Consider the following 19,032-nt stretch of genomic DNA (forward strand, 5'->3'; position numbering starts at 1 on the left):
TTTCCTTGACAGGAAAGATTTAGTCCTAAATAATTCACTTATTCCTCCATGCCCAGTCTGTCCTGGATGATGATTACTTCTGCGTTTTTCTCTTATAAGATCATAGGATTTAGGGCAGAAAGAAATCTGAGGAATCCAGTCTACCCTGATGCCTCATGTTTGTCTAACTATCAAAGATTTGCCAAACTCTATCAGTGCCCACAACAGCCTTGAAGATGGAGGGAGGGAGGGAGGAAAGGAGGGGAAGATTATTTTACAGACAAGGAAACTGAGGTAAACACTTGCCCAGAGCAATCAGTGCAGGATTGAGACTCTGGGCTCTTTACCTGCACCTTCTGCCACGTCTCATGTGCCTTCTGGCCTTCTCTTTCTAGATCTCAGATAGAACAGCCTCCCTTTCTGGTGCTTCAGATGCTGGTCTGGGAGGCCTAGGTGGAGGTGGGTGCTCTGGCCCTTCCTGGAGCTCTCTGTCTGTGGACTCACAAGCTTTTTTTTAATCCTGCTTGCCTGTCTGAGTTTCTTTTCACAGTTAACGATCTTCTATAATGGCTTTGCCTTTCATTTTGCCTCTGGGGCAAAGCAAATCAATAGTCCTTCTTGTGGAGATTTAACAGGCAGCTTCCCTGTGCCCTCCCTGGCTTTTCCCTCTTCCTTTCTCTAGGGCTGGGAGGGCGGGAGGAGCAGCCATTGACTTTTGTTCACTCCCCTCTCCCTCCTAGAGATGGGCAGCAGCCAGCCCCTTCCTATCTCTGAAAGTGGCACCAGGAGAAAGAAAAAACGGAAGGCCCGAGCGACTGATTCCTTGCCTGAAAGGTTTGAAGGTCAGTTGGATGTTTTTCTCTCCAAGCCTGGATGTGGTGACTCTTACCACTGCACCCCAGTGGCACAAAAGCCATGGTGATTCTGCAAGACCAGCTGACTCAGCTGCCACAAATCCTAGAAGCTCGGTAGCATGTGGTCCAATACCACCCCCTTTCCCCTCATGGCAGATCTGACAAGGGGCCATCCCCCTCCCAGGCAGAATCTCTCCAAGCTGTTCCTGCCCCCCCTGGGACTCAACAGCCTGATCCCTCTCTCTGTACTTAAAGATAGGATGTTAGGGTGCAATCAAAAGGAGGGAAGACTGAGGCCCAGAGAGAGGTTACCACAGTAACCAGCAGTTGGCAAAAGGTCAGACCTAGGTTCAAGTCTCAGCTCTGATGCTACATGACTAGGGCCTGGTGACTCCATTGCTCCCTGCCTCAGTTTCCCCATCTGGGGATATCGACACTTGTACAGCCCTTCCGTGTCATCACCCTCATTCTGACTTCAGGTTCCTAGGTCACTTCTTTGTTGCATCTTCAGTGAGTCAGGGCTGATAGGAGGAAGAGTAGCCACCGGGAGGTCATGAAACAGGCTGATGCCGGGCACTTCAGGAGGCAGCAGGACTTGCCCATGGCCACACGGCTCATGTCAGAGCTGGGACTTGAACCCGAGCCGGCCCTGACTCCATGGCTAGATACTAATTTATAACCCTAAGCCAGCCATGTATAGGCTCTGAGCCTCAGTTCCCTCATTTGTAAACTGGAGATAAGGGTACCTGCGTCCCAGGGCCAACGATCAAATCAGATAAAGTGTAAACCAAAAACACTAGAAATGTAGGCTGTTGTCAGCCACAGCAAAAATACACAGTTAAGCAAAACCCACCCACTTCCTAACCACTTCAGACGGCTTTAGCCCGCATAGGCTTGTCCCTCACTGCTCTCCTTACAAGAGAGGAAGTGGGTTTCTGTATCATAGGCTTCAATGGCCGGGCCCTAGGAGTCCTCCCCATTATTCAGAGCTTCCTGTTGCCTCTCTCTAAGTTCTTCCTTCTCAAGAATCTGGCTTCCTGCCGATGCCTGCCAGCCCCTTCTAGCTCTCAAGTTCTGGGAGTCCTGGAGGGTGGCCAGGGCACTCAGGTTTGCCTGGGCTAAGATGTAGTCATCAGACTTGTCGAGTTGGGATGGCCCAAGGCTGGGAAGGAGAGCCTCTGCACTGGGCGGCCAAGTTGGGCTTCAGAAAAAATGTTGGGCTGAACTGAGTAAGATTAATTTTAATAGTGGTGATTATAATGTTTTATATGGGTTCAGAAAACAATTTCTTAAGTATAAGATGCAGGAGAAATGATGAGACCGTCATTAATGTGGAAAAAAAGATCTCAGGGCTTTCGCAGTCAGTCGTGTGCTGTGGTGGCCATGAAAGGCTTTGGGGGCCTACTCCTAGAGAGCCCCAGTGTCCAGGATGAGGTAGAAGGCTGATCCTCTGCCATGAGTGGACCAGGGCTGGTGCAGCCACTTTGCTGCAGGCTGAGACCTCAAAGTTTAGGAGGATGTTGACATTCTGGAGAGTGTCCAGAGGAGATGAGGGCAGCCAGGGTAGGGAAAAGGTGGGTGGCCCTGTGGGTGGTGCCAGGTGAGGGCTCCTGAAGGCAATGTCTGGAGAAGGCAGGATGCAGGTGGGATGGGATCCCTGTGCCCAGGAGAGGGGAGAGACTTGGAATGAGGGACCCCCTCGGTTCAGGGGGAGAGCGGCTGAACTTGGTCAATGGTTCTGGGTTCATATCCCAGCTCTTCCATTTGCTCCCTGAATCACCTCAGGCAAGTCAGGTAACCTCTCCAGGCCTCACTTTCCCCATCTTGAAAATGAGGCTAGACCTCCAAGGTCCCTTTCAGTTCAGAATCTTCGCTCTGCTTGACTCCCAGGGATTGAACCAGGAGCAATGGAGGGAGATCCCAGAAAGGCAGATTAGTGTCCTCTTTCACAGTGAGAGCTGTCCCAGGGAGCTGGTGCTGAGCTCTCCATGTCTGGAGGTCTCCAAGGAGAGGCTGATGGTATAGAGGAGACTTTTGTTCAATTATTAGTAGGATCAAATGCCTCCGGGTCCCTTCCAACTCAGATTCAGTGATTTTGTCTCTTCACAGTGACTTGGGGAGAAAGATAGGGCTGGGATGGTGGATTATCACAGTTTTAGAGATGGGGAACCTGAGACCCTGACAGGAGAAGTGGCCAGCTGGGGTTGCACAGCCAGCAAGGGGCAGAAGTGGAACTGAAATCTGGGTGGTCTCCTTCCCCTCTGCCTGCCGCCTCTTTCCCACAATGTACGTTCTAAGCTGAGGGCACTGGTGGTGTGTGTGCTACTCGGATGTGAAATGAGAGGGTGCTTCCTTAGGGAGCTGGGAGAACACGAGAACCATCTCCGAGTGGTGGAGTGTTCACAAAAAGGCTGCCTCAGGAGGCCGTGCCCATCCCTGTCCCTGGAGTGAGTCCCTTGTTGGAGGTTTTTTTGTGGTATATTCTGGTTCTAGCCTGGTTTGAACTAGATACCTCCTGGGGTCACTTTCTGCTCTGAGGTTTGGAGATCCTTGGTAAATAGTTATGTTAGGGTTAATTGAACAGAGTGGCCTCCCCTTTGTTTCATTCCTATAATGAATGTAATCCCTTAGCACTTCTAGCCCTGCTTCCCCACTTTGTAGACTGAGTGGGCAATTGATTTTTTCCTAACTGAGCCTTCTGTCAGTCAGGCAAGGATAACTTCTGGTCCCCCTCATGCGGATTGGCTGTTGTATAAGACTAATTCCAAACCCCTGAGTCCATTAGGAGACATTCATGACATCATCTCAAACCTCCAGTCTAGGATTTGAGCAGGATTGGGGCCATGGGGAGCCTGCAGGGCTCAGTTTGGTGCTGGGTGCCACCACCCCAAGGTTTCTAGAAGTGTTTCCCTGCCCACAGGCCTTGCTTCTTCAATGAATGGGATCAAAGGCATTTTGTACAAGCACAACTGGGTTTTTCATGAGTCAGAGTGATAAAGATTGAGTTGCTTAGTAAGAAGGATTGGGCTCGGACTGAGGCTTCATGTCAGGATACCTGAGGGGTACAAATTACAGAACAGAAGACATGGGCAGCCAGTCAGGGGAGGGTGGGAGCATCAAACCTGCTTGGGCGTGCGGATGGTTTGCCTTTCCTTTGGAAGGCAGCCCAAGCTGCTCATCCTGCTTGTGGAGTTCTTGGGCCCAATCCAACTTGTGCCTTGCCACAGGCTGGCTTTCATAGGAGGCCCAGCCTGACTCAGTGGCTGGAGTGCCAGCTACCGAGAGTGACCAGATCCCCGTCTCATCCCATCTCTCACTCTGGGCTGTATGTTGGGCAAACCACCAGCCCTCCTGGTATTTCAGCTTCTCTGTGCGTGAGATGATATCCTAATGCATGTTCTGCCCAGAAGTTTGTCATGATTAACTCCTCATTAAAGGTCACCCAGTTTAGCAGTCCTCTAGACCAGCCCCCTCATTTTACAGATGAGGAAAGGCAGAGAGGGCCCAGCCTGCCAGGAGTAAGTCACAAAGGCAGGATTTCATCTTCTCTTTGCTGCTGCCTAACTGGAGAAGCTCAGCTCAAAAGGACATTCCCCCCTGATGGCCTTTTTCCTTGCTTGGTGTCCTTACCAGATTTGTATAGGCTGACCTCTGAGCTGCTTGGAGAAGGCGCCTACGCCAAAGTTCAAGGGGCTGTGAGTCTTCAGAATGGCAAAGAATACGCAGTAAAGGTGAGTGGCCCCAGACGGGCAGGCCCAGGTTTGTCAGCAGGCTTCTAGCTGATATTAGACCCACCTTAGAGAACGGTTACATCCTTTGAAAAATGAATGGAATGCCCGTAATTCCTCCTGTTGGGGGGGCTGAGGTTAGTGGATGGCTGGAGCTTGGGAGGGCTAGCGTCAGGGCTCTAAACTGACTGGGTCCCTTCACACTGATTCCAGCACCTGTCTGATACACCTGGAGGGCATGAACCACTCCAGATCAGAAGGCCCTAGGACCAATCAGTAGTGGAATTGGGCCTGAGTAAGATAGGAAGACCCGGGGATTAAAAAAGAAAAAGAAAATGGTTGTGTCCTATCTCCTCATCCTGCCCTTTGCACTCCTCTTCTGGGATAGATTACCTTTCCCTCCTGTTTCCATCTGTTGAAAACTTTCTGTGAGGTCCAGGCCACAAGGCCTTCCCTGTGACACTGTTAGCAGGCATGACCTGGAGGAAGGTTCCACAGCGGAGGCCAAGAAGAAGAAGAACCAGGAGCAATGGTTATCAGGAAGGTCCAAGGAAGACAGAGTATCTAGGGCAGGAGGGTGATGGACAATGTCTGGTGGCTGTTAGAGTTGGCTGGTAACTTTAGGGAGGGAGGTTTTAGCTGGGAGTCCAATTGTGGAGGGTGTCCAAGGGCGTGAGAGACACTTGTAGATGGCCTTCTGGCTAAGAACTGGAAACTAAGGTGTTCCCATCAGTCAGGGAACAGACTTATGGCCTAGGCATGTCATGGACTCTAAGAGATGATGAAAGGGATGGATTCAGAGAAACCAGGGAAGACGCCTATGAGCTGATGCAGAGGGAGGTGAGCGGAGCCAGGAGCACAGGTTGTACAACATCATCATTGTAAAAAGTGAGAAAAACTGAGAGACTCGAGAGCTCTGATTAACACCATGACCAACTGCTGTTCCAGAGGACTAATGACAGATGAATTATGCTGCCCATCCCCTAACAGAGAGGTCATGGGCTAACTGCAGAATGAAACACAGCCTTCCACATGGTTAATGTAGGAATTTGTTTGGCTCAACTGAATGTTTCTCACGAAGGTTTTGTTGGGGGTATTTTTTGTCACAAAGAGACAATAAATACTCGTGAATTTTTTAAATTGTAAGATTGGTTTTTTTTAAAGTTAATATCTCAATGGCTTTATCAAGTAGTTTAACCAAAGGGGCAAGACAGAGAAAGGACAATAGTTAGCAGGGATGGATGGGTCACGTGAGGGCTTTTGAGAATGGAGGAGACGTGGGCATATTTATAGTCAGTAGAGAAACAGCCAGTAGACAGGGAGAAATGGAAGAGAAGAGGGAGGGAAGATAGAGGGGCCAGTGTTCTGGATTAACAGGGAGGGCTGGGATCTAAGGTGCACATGTATGTAGAGAGGTGAGAAGCAGACACAAACCATATGGGAGACTGGGAGGTGGGGAGGGAAGTAAGGAGAGCTCCCTAGCAATGGCCTTCGTTTCATCAGTGAAGTGTGAGGGGAGGCCACAGCTGAGAGGGTGAGGGGTTAGAGTGACCATTGGACCCTTCCCTCTGTTCTGCTCTACTGTACTGGCTTTCTCACTGGGCTCCCTGCCTCTGGTCTCTTTTCTCACCAGTCTGTCCCTCACACGGCTGGCCTAGATCTGATCAGGATATGCCCTGGCTAAAAAGCCTCTTCAGGGGCCCTCTCTTTCCTCCAGATAAAATATAGATTCTAAGACTGGCTTGAAGTCTGTCTCAAGCTGGCTCCAGCTCCACTTTCCATCCTGGTTTCATGCTTCACCCACCTGGTCATGCCTGGTCTGTTCTAGCAGGATTGGTCTATTAGCTGTTCTCAGGACTCACTGCTTCCCCCCTCCAGGCCTTTGCCTTGGCTGTCCCTCATGTCTGCTGCTTCCTAATTGTGTGAGCTATTGGGATTTGGTGCCTCAGCCTTTAAGGTCCCTTTCCTGGAAGGCTTTGCCAGGGTGCCACAGCTCTGACCCCACCTCCCCTCAGCTACCATTGCTTTCTCCCTCCTCTGATTATGGCCTTGTGTTCACTTCTCCAGGAGAGCCCTTAGACCAGGGGTTTTGGAGCCTTGGGCGGGCAGTCTGGAGAGGCTAAGGGACCCCTTCTTAGATTCATTTTTAAGTGCACAAAATAAAATAACCTAGGATTACAAAGGAAATGAGCCACACTGAAATTATATTGAAATACAGTCATCAGAATATTTTTGAACAAGGTCACAGACCCCAGTTCTGGAGCCTTGCCCTAGCAGGAGATGGGTTCCTTTGGGGCTGAGATAGTTTTGTTTTTGACTCTGTGTCCTCATCACCCAGCAGGTGTGCAGGTTGTATGAATGTTGGAGGGGAGGTGGTCATCACCGATCATCTGAGCACAGCTGACATTGGCAGAATCCCTTACCTGTGTCTCTGGCTCCATCTAGCCTAGATAGAGCCATCATTTAGCTCGGTCTGCCTACATCCCCTAGGCCATCTCAGTCCTAAACCCAAGGCCCTGGTGACTTATGCCTGACCCATGTCATTCTTTCCACAGATCATCGAGAAACAAGCTGGGCACAGTCGGAGCAGGGTGTTTCGAGAGGTAGAGACGTTATATCAGTGTCAAGGCAACAAGTGAGTGTGAGAAGAGCTTGGCTGCTTCCTGGGGGTCCTCCCCACGACCTCCAGGGGAGTGGGCTGCCTGTGACTTCCCTGGGGGGGAGAAGGACCCATTACAAAGCACTTGACGTTGGATCTTCAGTCCTGGGAGGTCCCTAACACCCTGAGTGTTATCTCTGGGGAAGTGAGCCGCCCACAGTCATGAGGCTTCTCAAGAGCCAGGATTCCAGCCCGGGGCTTTTGAGCCAAAAGCTCAAGAACTTAGACGGACTCGTGAGGGGCACCTTATTCAGATCAGCTGCTGTGCTGTGCCGTGCCGAGGTGCCCGGACCTCCTTCCTCAGCTTCAGGAGTTAACCCAGTTACTAATTAATTTAGCAAATCCTCTCTTCAGAGAAGCCTCATAATGTGGTCGACACTTTGTGACCCTGAGCTGATCACTCCCCGGCTCGAGCCCTCAGGCTTCTCATTGGTCCAGGGGAGGACAGTACCCTGGGTGCTGATGCCTGCCTGCCCGCCCCACTGAATTGTTTGGGGGAGAAGTGTTTTGTAAGGCTTAGGGCCCTCGAGAAATGGTGTGATTTATGAGAGTGCCACGATGATTTTGCACTGGTGTCCCCAGTCCATTCTGTGAACAAGGTCTTCAGAAGGGGTAATGTATTCTGTGCCTTTTCCTTCTCAGACCTTGAATAGCCCTGATTGTGGCATGTTCTGTCTTGTGGTATGTGTGCGTGCACGTGTGTGTATGTGTGTGTGTGTGTGTGTGTGTGTGTGTGTGTGTGTGTGTGAGAGATATCTCCCCCTGCTAGAGTCTGCCCCCCCATAAGGGCAGGAACCCAGTCTAGGCTCATGTGTTTCTACATCTGGTCTCTTAGCTTGGTGTGTTGTATGCAGTAAGCACTTACTAAATGCTTGTCGAATAGAAGGTGCTATAGGGGGCCTCCCCTTCCTGGAATCCCAGGGGAAGAAGCTTTTATTGTTTTTCAGGATTGGGGAGGGAAGGAGGGGGAGCTCTTCCCCTTTGCTCTCCTGCTCTCTATTTAGGCTCACAAAGCAAGGCGGTTGGGCAGATGCTGTTGCCTCATGTCACCTGTACCCAGTAAACTCTCCCAGCTCCTGTGTCCTCCCAGATCAGACTGCTGGCCCTCTGCTTGGCTTTTGGAGCCCTTCCCAGCCTTCTCACACCTTGCACCACTGCACATGCTCTGGGCCACCTGGCTGCTGCTGGCCCTGACTCCTCTCTGGCTCTCTGGCATGTCCAGCATGCCCTAGCTTTCCTCTTCATTCTGCTCATTGAGTCCATCTGTGCTGTTTGTACCAGGGCCTGGCACATAGTAGGTGCTTAGCCAGCCCTTGTTGCCTGACTGCCTGGTTAGTTATCGTCCTTAATCTCCATCCTTGGCCTCTCCTGGAGAGGTTAAGGTGTCTTTAGGAGGCGGGGTCCAGATCCATTTTCAGTCCATGGCTTCTTCCTTCAGCATTAGAAGCTTGATTCAGTTTGTGTCACTCTAGGAAAAAAAAAACAACAAAAAAAGAAAGCCCCCCTCCCTGTCCCTCCCCACCCTGGAATCCAGGCCGGTGGTCGGTCTCCCTGCTGAGCTACAAGACGACCTTGTTGGCAGAGCATGTAATACTGGGCAGACGTGAGTGTTCACCGGGGAGCGCTACAAGTACCCACGACTGCAGAGCTCCCGCTCTTTCATTAAGCAGCACTTAGCAGTCGGGGGCTGGCGGCGCCCACGTTCGGCCCCCAGTCTGTTTGACAGATGTTTCCATTTTCTCCAGGCCATGTAAATACTGCCCCGTGATTTATGGGAGAGGAGGAGGGCAAGTAATTATTTTATACTTGCCTCCAGGACACACGCCTCCTATTCCACGTTATTAACCGCAATTGCTTACCGTCGGCTGCTGTGGGTTTTCTTGGGTCTAATGTGACCGGGACTTTTTTATAACCCTACCTGGCGGATTTTAGGGCTGGGCTTTGACAGCACGGGCTTGGTGGGAAAGCACAGGGGACACAACATTATGGAAAGATAAGGTGACCTGGAGCCAGCACGCACCCCCGGCGCCGATTCTTGGAGAGCATGCCCATTCCAGCTTGAGTTTTGACCCACAGCAGGGTGCCTTGTGGCCATAAAGGAGGGTCAATGCCATTTCCCCCATCGTGTCCCTTTTTTTTCTCGCCTTTTAGGAACATTTTGGAGCTGATCGAATTTTTTGAAGACGATGCAAGATTTTACCTGGTCTTTGAGAAACTGCAAGGAGGTACTTCCTGTACAGTGAGGATCCATCACAACTCCCAGAGGCCCCTACACTAGTTCTGGAATGGAAAGGATGAAGGACTTCAGAACTGCCCTTGATTTGGGAGAAGGGAGGCCCGGGGGAAGGAGGCTAATTAACATTTGTGCAGCTTAAAAGGCTGCCGGTTGGCATTCTGTAAGCGCCTTTTCATTATAATAGGAACCGCATACAGATAAATTTAGTCATCAATTTCCCAATCCCCTGCTTTGACAGATTCACCACTTCACAAGATTAATTATGGGGTGGGAGTTTTTGAATACATTGGTTATGCCAGAAACATTCACTGGAGGAGGGAAGAGTCCCATTGCTTAGGGCTGGGAGCCAAGGCTGCCCGGAGGAAGCTGGCCCTTTGGCCCGCCATCTGTCCATGGCACCACTGCCGGTGGGAGCAGCTGCTCTGCTCTCCCTGTGCTCTGTTCTGCCCCTCCTTACTCTGAGCCCTTTGGGAGGTAGCCGAGTGAGGATTCCAGCCAGCCCAGAGGGGGAGCTTTTCTTTGAGTGAAGCTCATTGGCATTCCTGGGGATCAGGCATCTGCCCTCGACTTCATCGGCCTTGGGCCACAGATCAGTAAGCTTGAAAGGTCATTGGTCAAGCACTTTTGAGAGAAGCAGGGGTCCTTGGGGAGTGTCAAGGAGGAAACTGAGGCACTGAGAGGGGAAGACACTTCCCACTGTGCCTAGGAAGGGCCCCCCTCTCCTAGGGCAGAGCCGAAATGTGGCTTCTGGCCTCTGGCTCCCCCCAGGCTGCTCATTGCCATCCCACGTGGCCTCTATGGCAGATCTGGAAGGGTCTAGGGCTCTGCTTCCAAAGGGAGACAGAAGACAGACATGGAATAGAACACAAAGCAGCTCCACCACCCCATGTAGACCCAGGACTCTTCCCAGATGTTTGTTTCACCCGGTTTTGTTGATCCATTTGGGCAGAGGTGGCCACTCCCCCTTCTCCCTCCAGGAAGCAGATAGGCAGGAATTTGAGAGAGTGTGTGTGTGTGTGTGTGTGTGTGTGTGTGTGTGTGTGTGTGTGCATGTGTGCATGCGTGCATGCGCATGCCAGTGCCCCCTATTTGGAGGTAGAGCTGGGCTTTTTAGTGGCCCATGTGGCATTTCTAGATAGCTGATAAGTGGAGGGTGATTAGTGAGGCCAGCACCAGGGAAGTTTGATCCCAACGGATCCAGGGGAAGGCAGCCTGGACAAGGAGAGCCCTGGAGGCCATGGGTTATTGGGGGAACAAGAGAGCTGTCTGTAGAGTCGTGAAGGTCTCAGCTCAATGTGCCAGTAATAACAGCTGTCTGTCCAGAGGGAGAATTGCCTGCCCTTGTGGGAGATCTTTCAAAGGTCTTTCCGCTTCCAACTGATGCTAGGATTGTGTGTTTTTGAGGGAACCAGTAGGCCTCAGGCAGAGACTGTGCAGGAACTCCAGGCTGAACTGCTGCCAGTGGACAGAGGGCCCTGAAGCCTGGCCATGTGCCCAGAGTGTGGGGGCCCAGGGCAGCCTGCCTCTATTAGTGAGAGACATGACTCAGAGAACGCAAACTTTCCCTTTGGAGGGGAATCCTCAGCAGGGAAAATAATTAAAGCAATGCCCATTTGTATCTCTAGTCAGGTGTTATGGTGCTTCCAGAGGGGAGTCTTCTGTGGCTAGGAGGTCAGTCCCTGCAGAGAGGGCCCCTCACCCCTGCCAGAGGGGCTCCCAGGTTGCAGGTAGTGCCAGCCCAGGAGCCAGAGGCAGTTGGGTGGCTCAGGGCTTGGAATGCAGAACACCTAGGTTCTGATCTTGTCTGTCACTAGCTGTATCACCCTGGGCATGTCACCTAATGTCTGTCTGCCTCAGTTTCCCTATCTGTAAAATGGAGGAAGTAATAGCACTTGGCTCCCAGAGTTGTTGTGAGGGTAAAAAGAAATAATATTTGTAAAGCACTTAGCAAACCTCAAAGCATTCTAGAAACACTATGCTGTTATTGTTAAAGCAGGTCCTGCCTCATTCTTGAGCCAAACCAAACACTGGGGACAGTTTGGTGTCACCACTCGCACCTCAAACACATCATCCTAGAGCTCTCCTAAATCCCTAGTAGGCTGCAGTGTTTGATCACTGAATTGACTAGCTGGTGCCTGACAAATTCCTTCTTCTCTTTCACCAAAGGCTCTATTTTGACCCACATCCAAAAACGAAAGCATTTCAATGAGCGGGAAGCTAGCCGGGTGGTCCGAGATGTCTCCACTGCCCTGGACTTCTTGCATACGAAAGGTGAGTGAGCCAGACCTCTGGGTGCCCTTCCCTGGAGGCTCCCCTCACCTGAGGCTCTGCAGAGGGTTGGCCTGGCTTGGTCTGACTACTTGGCAAATCTTTTGGGGTTTGATGGATGTTCTAGAACTTAAAGGGGGCCCAGAGTCTTTTCTTTCTCGTTTTCAACTGGAACTCTGTTTAAGCCATGCTTTCTATCTGCTAATGAAATGGAGGGCACTTATGTTGGTGGTCATAAGATGGGATGGCTCATTCCTACTCCATGACCCAGCGAGCAGCCTGTGCCCCTTCCTGTCACTGAGGTCTCTCAGGTAGGCCCCTCTCCACCTCCCTGCTTATTCTCAGTAGTTGGAGCTATCACTTGTTTATTCCTAAAAAATGACGGAACCAGGAGAGTTAGCACAGGTGGGGCTCTGGGCCCTTGGGCAGGTGCTCTGTGCAGCAGTCCCACCCAGGGCCTGAGGGTGTGTATGTGCTGGAGCCCTTGTAAATGGGAGGCGTGTACAAGCCTGTGGGTATCTGTGTAGAGGCGTGTGTGTGTGTGTGTGTGTGTGTGTGTGTGTGTGTGTGTATTCATTCTAAAGAGGGTGCCAAGTGAAAAATCTGTGAGCTGGTCCTTTGCATGTCTAGAATCTAATGATTTCTTGCATCCTGCTTGCAGATATATCCTTGGCTTGGATCAGTAGCAGACTTCTCATTTATGTGTGTGGGTAGATGTTTTCTTTCAGTAGATTTTTACTTTTCATTCAGTAGATTTTTATTTTTAAAATGGTTTCCATTCCCTTTGTAAACTTTTGGGTCAGCAAAGGGCTTTGCCTGTGGCCAGGTGGGAGGTGTGTGAGCATCATCATTGGCGAAGATACTGAGGTCCAAAAGAGTTCATTGACTTGGCCAGGGTCACCCAGGCAGCAGAGCTGGGGTCAGATCTTAGTCCAAGGCATCCTGCCCCTCCCCCTCCCCCCCTCCCATCGCACTGCCTTCTGTGAGAGCGTGTCCTCTGGGCAAGATAGAGACTGACAGAGCAGGCTGCTGTGCAGGAGGGAGAATGCACAGTATAGGTGTGTATGAACATGGGGGGCAACGCACCTACACACATCATGGGGAGTGAAGTCCAGACAAAGCTTTGTGTCAAGAGAGTTCACTCCTGAGTGTGTGTGCACACATGCATGTGTGCTGTGTACATGTACATGTACATGTGTGCGTACAAGCACGCAGTCGGTCTTTTTGGAAATGTCGGGGCTGGAGCGTGTATACTCGTGAGCCCTGGCCGGGCAGGTGGCTGAGCCTGGTCTGCCACAGCAGCAGGAGCGAAGCCTTACAAGTCCATGCGCTGCTGTTCTCCGCCTCTTCCTGAATCTAATTGTGTGAGACCCGGACAGAGGCCTTGGGGGACTGTGTTGCCGCTTCCAGACGCCTGTTTGCATGTCACACTCTTTGGCGGGGCGCAGTCCAGCCAGGGGGCTTTTCTTCGATACATTAACAGGGAGAAGTTAAGGTTGTTGAGTTCCATCAGCTTTGGGCTCTCGGCAAGGGAGGGCGGCCGCCTTGGCCAGGTTCCAGGTCGTGGTGCTGCCCTCATGGACCCTTGTAATCAAGTAGGGGAAAGAAACAAGCATTTATTAAGTACCTGCTGTGTGCTGGGCCCCCTCCTAAGAGCTTTACAAAGATTATCTCCTCTTGTCTTTATGATAACTCTGTGAGGTAGAGGCTCACAGAAGCTAAGTGACTTGTCCAAGGTCACACAGCTAGGAAGTGTCTGAGGTGAGATTTGAACTCAGGTCTTCCTGACTCCAGGCCCAGCACTCTATCCACTGTACCCTTCACTCCTTGGAATTATAGGGAAAGAAATACCTCTAATAATGGTAACTATAAAAATGCCTGTCGTACAGGTGTCTGAGAGAGGTATGGACCCTGCTGTCCTAGCAAAGACTGGAGTGTGGGGTCCGGGTCTTAGCCAGGCTAAGATGCTCCCCTGCAGCAGGCTGTGTGACATGTTACACACACAACCACTCTTCCTGCAGCGGTCTGTGTGACACATTACACACATGTGCACCTACAGCACACTCCCTGCAGTGGTCTGTGTGACACATTACACACATGTGCACACACAACCACACTCCCTGCAGCGGTCTGTGTGACTCGTTACACACATGTGCACACACAGCCACACTCACAGTGGTCTGCCTTGTGACACGTTACACACATGTGCACACACACCCACACTCCCTGCGATAGCCTGCTGTGTGACATGTCACACATGTGCCCACACATGCACCCAGACCCTGCTTTCCTTTCCCTCCTCCTCATGGTTGTCCATGTTCTCCCATTGCTGGCCCTCAGCCCTCCCTTGGACAGTGTGGTGTTTGGGGTAGGGTTTGCACCTGGGAGGAGAATTCCAGAGAGCGTGGGGTGTCTGAGCGTGGCAGGTGTGATGAATGGCGAGGTTCCTCATCTGAAGGCTGGGATATGTGCAGGTAACACGTGCCTGACTAAGATTTACAACATCTCCCCACCTGCTGCCTCCTTGAGATCCCCCGAGGAGGGGTTGGGCTCCGGTGGCTTCCAGGTGTGTGCTGCGGGGGTGTCAGGAGTGCTTGTTCCCCCACTGCCGGCCCGCTCTGTCACGTGATCCTCAAAGTGGCTGAAAAACGATTGCGACTGAACCTCGTAGCTTGATAAATAACTTTACTCTGCAAAGATGGATGGGGCCTCAATGGTCAGCCTAGAAACAAGGTCTGTACTTTTCAAATACCGGCCACACTGTAGCGGAACCTCTGGGAAATCGGGGGAAGGCGGCTGGTATCTGGCGGTTCTCGACGCTTCCGGGCTGCAGGTCCCTGGCCTGTCGCCTGGCCTTGGGAAGTTGGAGGCGAGGGGCACCCCGACCACCTTTGGAAACATTAGCCGTAATGGGAAAGAGCTGCCACTGCTTGCCCGGCTCCATTTGGGCAAATTGGAACTTGGTTGCTGTGGGTTTTCATTCAATTAGGAGGCTTGGATGAAGTGGTTCGGCTCTGCCGAGCTTCCTGCCGAGGGGCACAAACAGGTGTGCTGGGGGTCACTTCTTGGAAGACACAGGCTTCTGAAAAGTTGTGGTGCCCAGAGCCAAGCCTGCAGGAACTTCTGGAAAGGGAATCCAGTATTTCCTGTTGCCTTCCATGACAGGAAGGGCAAACGGGCTGTCCCTGGATCTCAGGCCCACCTTCTCTGCTGTAGACTGGGTGGCCGCTGAGACCCCTGCCAAGCCAGCTCTGGGATTCTATTTGGCTCTTGTGTGGGGATGTAGAGCTCACCTGCTCTCTCTACCCTGAGCTGGAGGGGAGAATGAAGCATTGTGGTCTGAGCTGGAGTCAGCGCCTCCAGTTTCCTGGGGTTCCTCTGGCCACCAAGGACCATGCTTAATAATGTCCTGTGGCCAGCTTCTAGGTCACACACCGGAAGGCTCCCACGGGAAAGAAAGGGTCATGGTTCTGAGCCCTCAAAGTCCTCTCCGAGAACAGCAAGGGGACTTTCCTTCTGTCTCCCCCCATCCCTCCAATGTCCTAACCCCCAAACAGCCCATTTGTTCGGTAGCCAGAGGAGGGGAGGCGAATGAGGCAAGTGTCAGGAGACTTGTTAACACTTGGTCCCCTGGAAATCCAGGGCATCCTGTGTGGCGGAAAGCTTTTGTTGTGGCCACGTGAGAAGAAATGAGGGAGAGCAATGCAGGTCCCCTCGAGACACTCCTAAATGAGGACCTAATTATTACTGCACTGCTGTGTGGAGCGCTTGGGGCTGTGGAGTTCTTACTGCCCTCGGTTTGTCCTCCCTCGCGGCAGCGCTAGGAGGCGGATGGCTTGAAGTCGGCTGACTGTCTCGGCCTGGCTTCTGCAGGCTCCCGAGTCAGCAGGGCCCTCCCTGTGGCCCTGCTTACTTCTGTCTCCTGCAGCTCGTTAATTTTTTAATGTACCATAATTGGGAATTAATCTGTGAGCAGCAGCATTTGAAAAAAATTAATTGTGTGTGGAATGTCTAATAATTGTATGTGTTTTAACCATTTCTTTCCATCCCCTCATTTCAGGCATAGCTCACAGAGATCTGAAGCCAGAGAACATACTGTGTGAATCTCCCTCAGAGGTACTTTGGGGCCTCTGACACTGGGATGGGGGGAGCCTGCCGTTGGCCTTGAGCCTCAGGGAAGGTGCCACCTGCAAGCAAGTTTGCTCATGGACCTTGGGGCTGGACCCCAGAGAGTTCATCTCTGTGTTCCTGAATGTGTGTGTCCTTCTGGCTCTTTTGCTCATTCTCAACACTGGTGAGGCGAGCTTGGTAGCTTGTTGAGTTTTTAAAATACGTCTGATCTACACAAAATAAATTCTTTCTGAGGTAGCCAACTTTGAAACCCTTTGCAGATTCCTGGAAAGAAAGCCTGAGTTTGGCATGAAGCATAGACCAGGGGGCGTATCCTGGAATAGTAGAAAAAGTCCTGCCCCTGCACCACCAGACCCCCATTCCAGACCCATTTCTGGCACTAGCTAGGTGACAGGTGGCGAGCACTCAGCCCGTTTATTCATCTATGATATGGGGGTGATAACGACTGTATTATCTATCTCCTTCCTAGGGTTGTAAATGAAGTGCTTGCAAACCCGAAAGTGCTGCCTAATTATAGCAGCAAAGAAGGACGAATCGGTGCATGTTTCTTCTACTTACGTCCTAGTTCCAAAGCTTTCAGTTCATGCCTGTAATTTTTTTTCACCTTCTTACATCTTTTTTCCTCTTATTCGAGTCTTTTTGCACAAAGTGACTAATGTGGGAATGTTTTACGTGATTGAATATTTATAACCTATACCAGATTGCTTATCATCTCAAGGAGGGGGTAGAGGACTGAGGGAAAGAGGGATGAAATTTGGAACTCAAAACTTTAAACAAAAATGTTAAAAAATTGGAAAAAAAAAGTAGGATAAGGGGGAAATCAAAGAGGAACACTGTCTTCCATGGATGGAAAATGATAATGTGATAAATAGAAGGGAGAAAGACACGATTCCTAGTGGATTCTTTTAACTAACTTTAAAAAAATTAAATTTATTTATTTTTAGTTTACAACATTCAGTTCCACAATCCCATGACTTCCAGAATTTCTCCCCCTCCCTCCCCATAGTGTATGCTTATAATTTAGGAGCTAAAAGTCAGAGGTGGAGAACTGGCGAACGGGGCCGGGGGTCCAAGGTCTGATCCAGCCTTTGTCAGTCTGATGAATCCTGTCCAGCATCACGTGCTTGATGACTGGTGGTGGGGTGTTCACCACCTCCTAGGCAGCCTGCTCTGGACTGAAGGGATAACTGGGAGAGTCGGTATCCGGATCAAGGCCCCAGTCTTGCATTCAGTCAGAAGGCTGCACTTGAGGACCTAGAGGGCCACATGTAGCCTCAAGGTTGCAGGTTTCCCACTCCTGTTCTAGCCTGTAGTGATCTCTTTTTAAAAAATGATCATTTAAGGGGCGGCCAGGTGGCTCAGTGAGTAAGAGCACCGGCTCCAGTGTTGGGATGACCTGGAGATCGCATGCCAGGCTCAGACACTCAGCACCACACCTAGAAATAACTGGCTGTGTAACCTTGAGCAAGTTACTTAACCCCAATTGCTTTAAAAAAAAAATGATGATTTATTGGGGTGGCTAGGTGGTGCAGTGAATAGAGCACCGGCCCTGGAGTCAGAAGGACTTGGGTTCGGATCCAGCCTCAGACACTTAACACAAAAACTAGCCATGTGACCTTGGGCAAGTCACTTAACCCCAATTGCCCTGCAAAAAACAAAAAATGATGATTTATTGATATCTTATTTTTTATATCACCAGAATTTTTCCCAATATCTATCCTCTTCCCCCCTCCCAGAGATCCGTTCCTCCTAACAAATATTTTTTCAGAGAAAGAGGAAGAGAAGAAAAGAATCAGCAAAATCAATCAGTACATCCAGGAAGTCTGAAATCAGAGCAGTCCCCCCCTCGGCCCTCGTTTAAGGGCGGGGGAGGGGATCTTTTCTGATTTTTGTCGTTTCACTCCATCTTCCTGTTGCTGTTTCATCTATGCCTCCCGTTTGCATCAGACTGTGTCCCTTTTTGCAGGCTTCTCTGACCCTTCCATTTGTTTTCTCTCCCAGCACAGTAAGAGGCAGATTCCATTACCTTTCTGTTCCCTGACAGATGAGTATCTGCTCTGTTTCTAGCGCTTTGCTCCCACAAAAGGTGCTGCTTTTAACTATTTGGGTGCATTTCTTCTTATATCAATGCCCTCCTTGGGATATATGCCCAGGAATGAAATCTCTGGGTGTTTTAGTCACTTTCTTTGTATGATCCCAGATTGCTTCCCAAGATGGTGGCATTGATTCACAGCTCCACCAACAATGCACCTGTGTACCTGTCTTCCCACAGCCCCCCAGACTTCCCATCTTTTGCCACCTTTGCCAGTGTACAGGGAGTGAGTGAAGTGAAACTTCAGAATTGTTTTGCTTTGCCTTTCTCTTATTAGTGATTTGGGGGCGCTCTTGCATATTCTTGTTAATAGTTTGCTGTTTTGAGAATTGTTCATGTCTTTGATCACTTGTCTGTTGCACAACAACTTTCAGAGATCATTGGCAGTGGCTCACCTCTGCCATCCACTAGCTCTCTCAGCGCCCTCTAATGTAGTTATCTGGTCATCGTAACTTGAAAGCTTCAAGGGCAGCTAGGTGCTCTCTCATTATCTTTACTTATCTTGGATTTCATGTTCCCCATTCACCATTTTTGTTTTGATCTTTCTGCTCTGAGTTCAGATCTGGCCTCAGACACTAGCTGTATGACCCTGAGCAGGTCACTTAACCCCAGTTGCCTCCAAAATAAATAAAGTCCCTACTAGGCCTAAATCTAAAAAAAAAAAAAAAAAGATTGTTCTTTTTGGCAGAGAAAAGAGACGTAGAATGAGAGTTGAGTAGTTCTGCCTTCTGTCCATTCTTTCTTGGGTCTGCCCCCTCCGCAGGCCTCAGCTCCTCCATGAAGTGAGAGTATCGGCTCGAGGGCTCCAGGCTAGAGTGCAGTGCTCATGCCAGCTGCTCCTTGAGCAGTGGTCTGAGCTCTCCTTGATCCTTCTCTTGTCTCCAATGGAGCAACGGTAGTCATGGGGTTCCCACTTAGATACCGTGTTTCCCCGATAATAAGACACTGTCTTATTAATTTTTTTGGAAAGGAAACCACCAGAGGGCTTATTTTCAGGGGAGGACTTATGTTGTCCTGCCTCAGCTCTCCTCCGCGGCACTGCTCTCAATGGCGCCAGCAAGCAAATCACTGGGGAAGAACAGGAT

General features: G+C 50.6%; 1 protein-coding gene across 4 annotated transcripts in view; it reads left to right on the plus strand.

Moving 5' to 3' along the window:
- The window catches only part of LOC138165010 (MAP kinase-interacting serine/threonine-protein kinase 1), a 43,175-nt gene that overhangs the window by 13,892 nt on the left and 10,251 nt on the right, over positions 1-19,032 (plus strand). For all 4 annotated transcript variants that reach the window (XR_011169247.1, XM_069093065.1, XM_069093067.1 and 1 more), the window contains exons 3-8: positions 720-821; positions 4,467-4,564; positions 7,117-7,196; positions 9,372-9,445; positions 11,623-11,727; positions 15,785-15,840. Coding sequence is in view for 3 of the 4 variants with exons in the window: in XM_069093065.1 (XP_068949166.1) it covers positions 722-821; positions 4,467-4,564; positions 7,117-7,196; positions 9,372-9,445; positions 11,623-11,727; positions 15,785-15,840 (513 nt within the window). In the remaining variant the exon portion in view is untranslated. The remainder of the gene's footprint in view (positions 1-719; positions 822-4,466; positions 4,565-7,116; positions 7,197-9,371; positions 9,446-11,622; positions 11,728-15,784; positions 15,841-19,032) is intronic.

Source organism: Petaurus breviceps, unplaced genomic scaffold (genome assembly GCF_028583685.1).
Source record: "Petaurus breviceps papuanus isolate PSGF00001 unplaced genomic scaffold, PetGlider_PUasm1.0 207, whole genome shotgun sequence".
Classification (NCBI taxonomy): domain Eukaryota; kingdom Metazoa; phylum Chordata; class Mammalia; order Diprotodontia; family Petauridae; genus Petaurus; species Petaurus breviceps.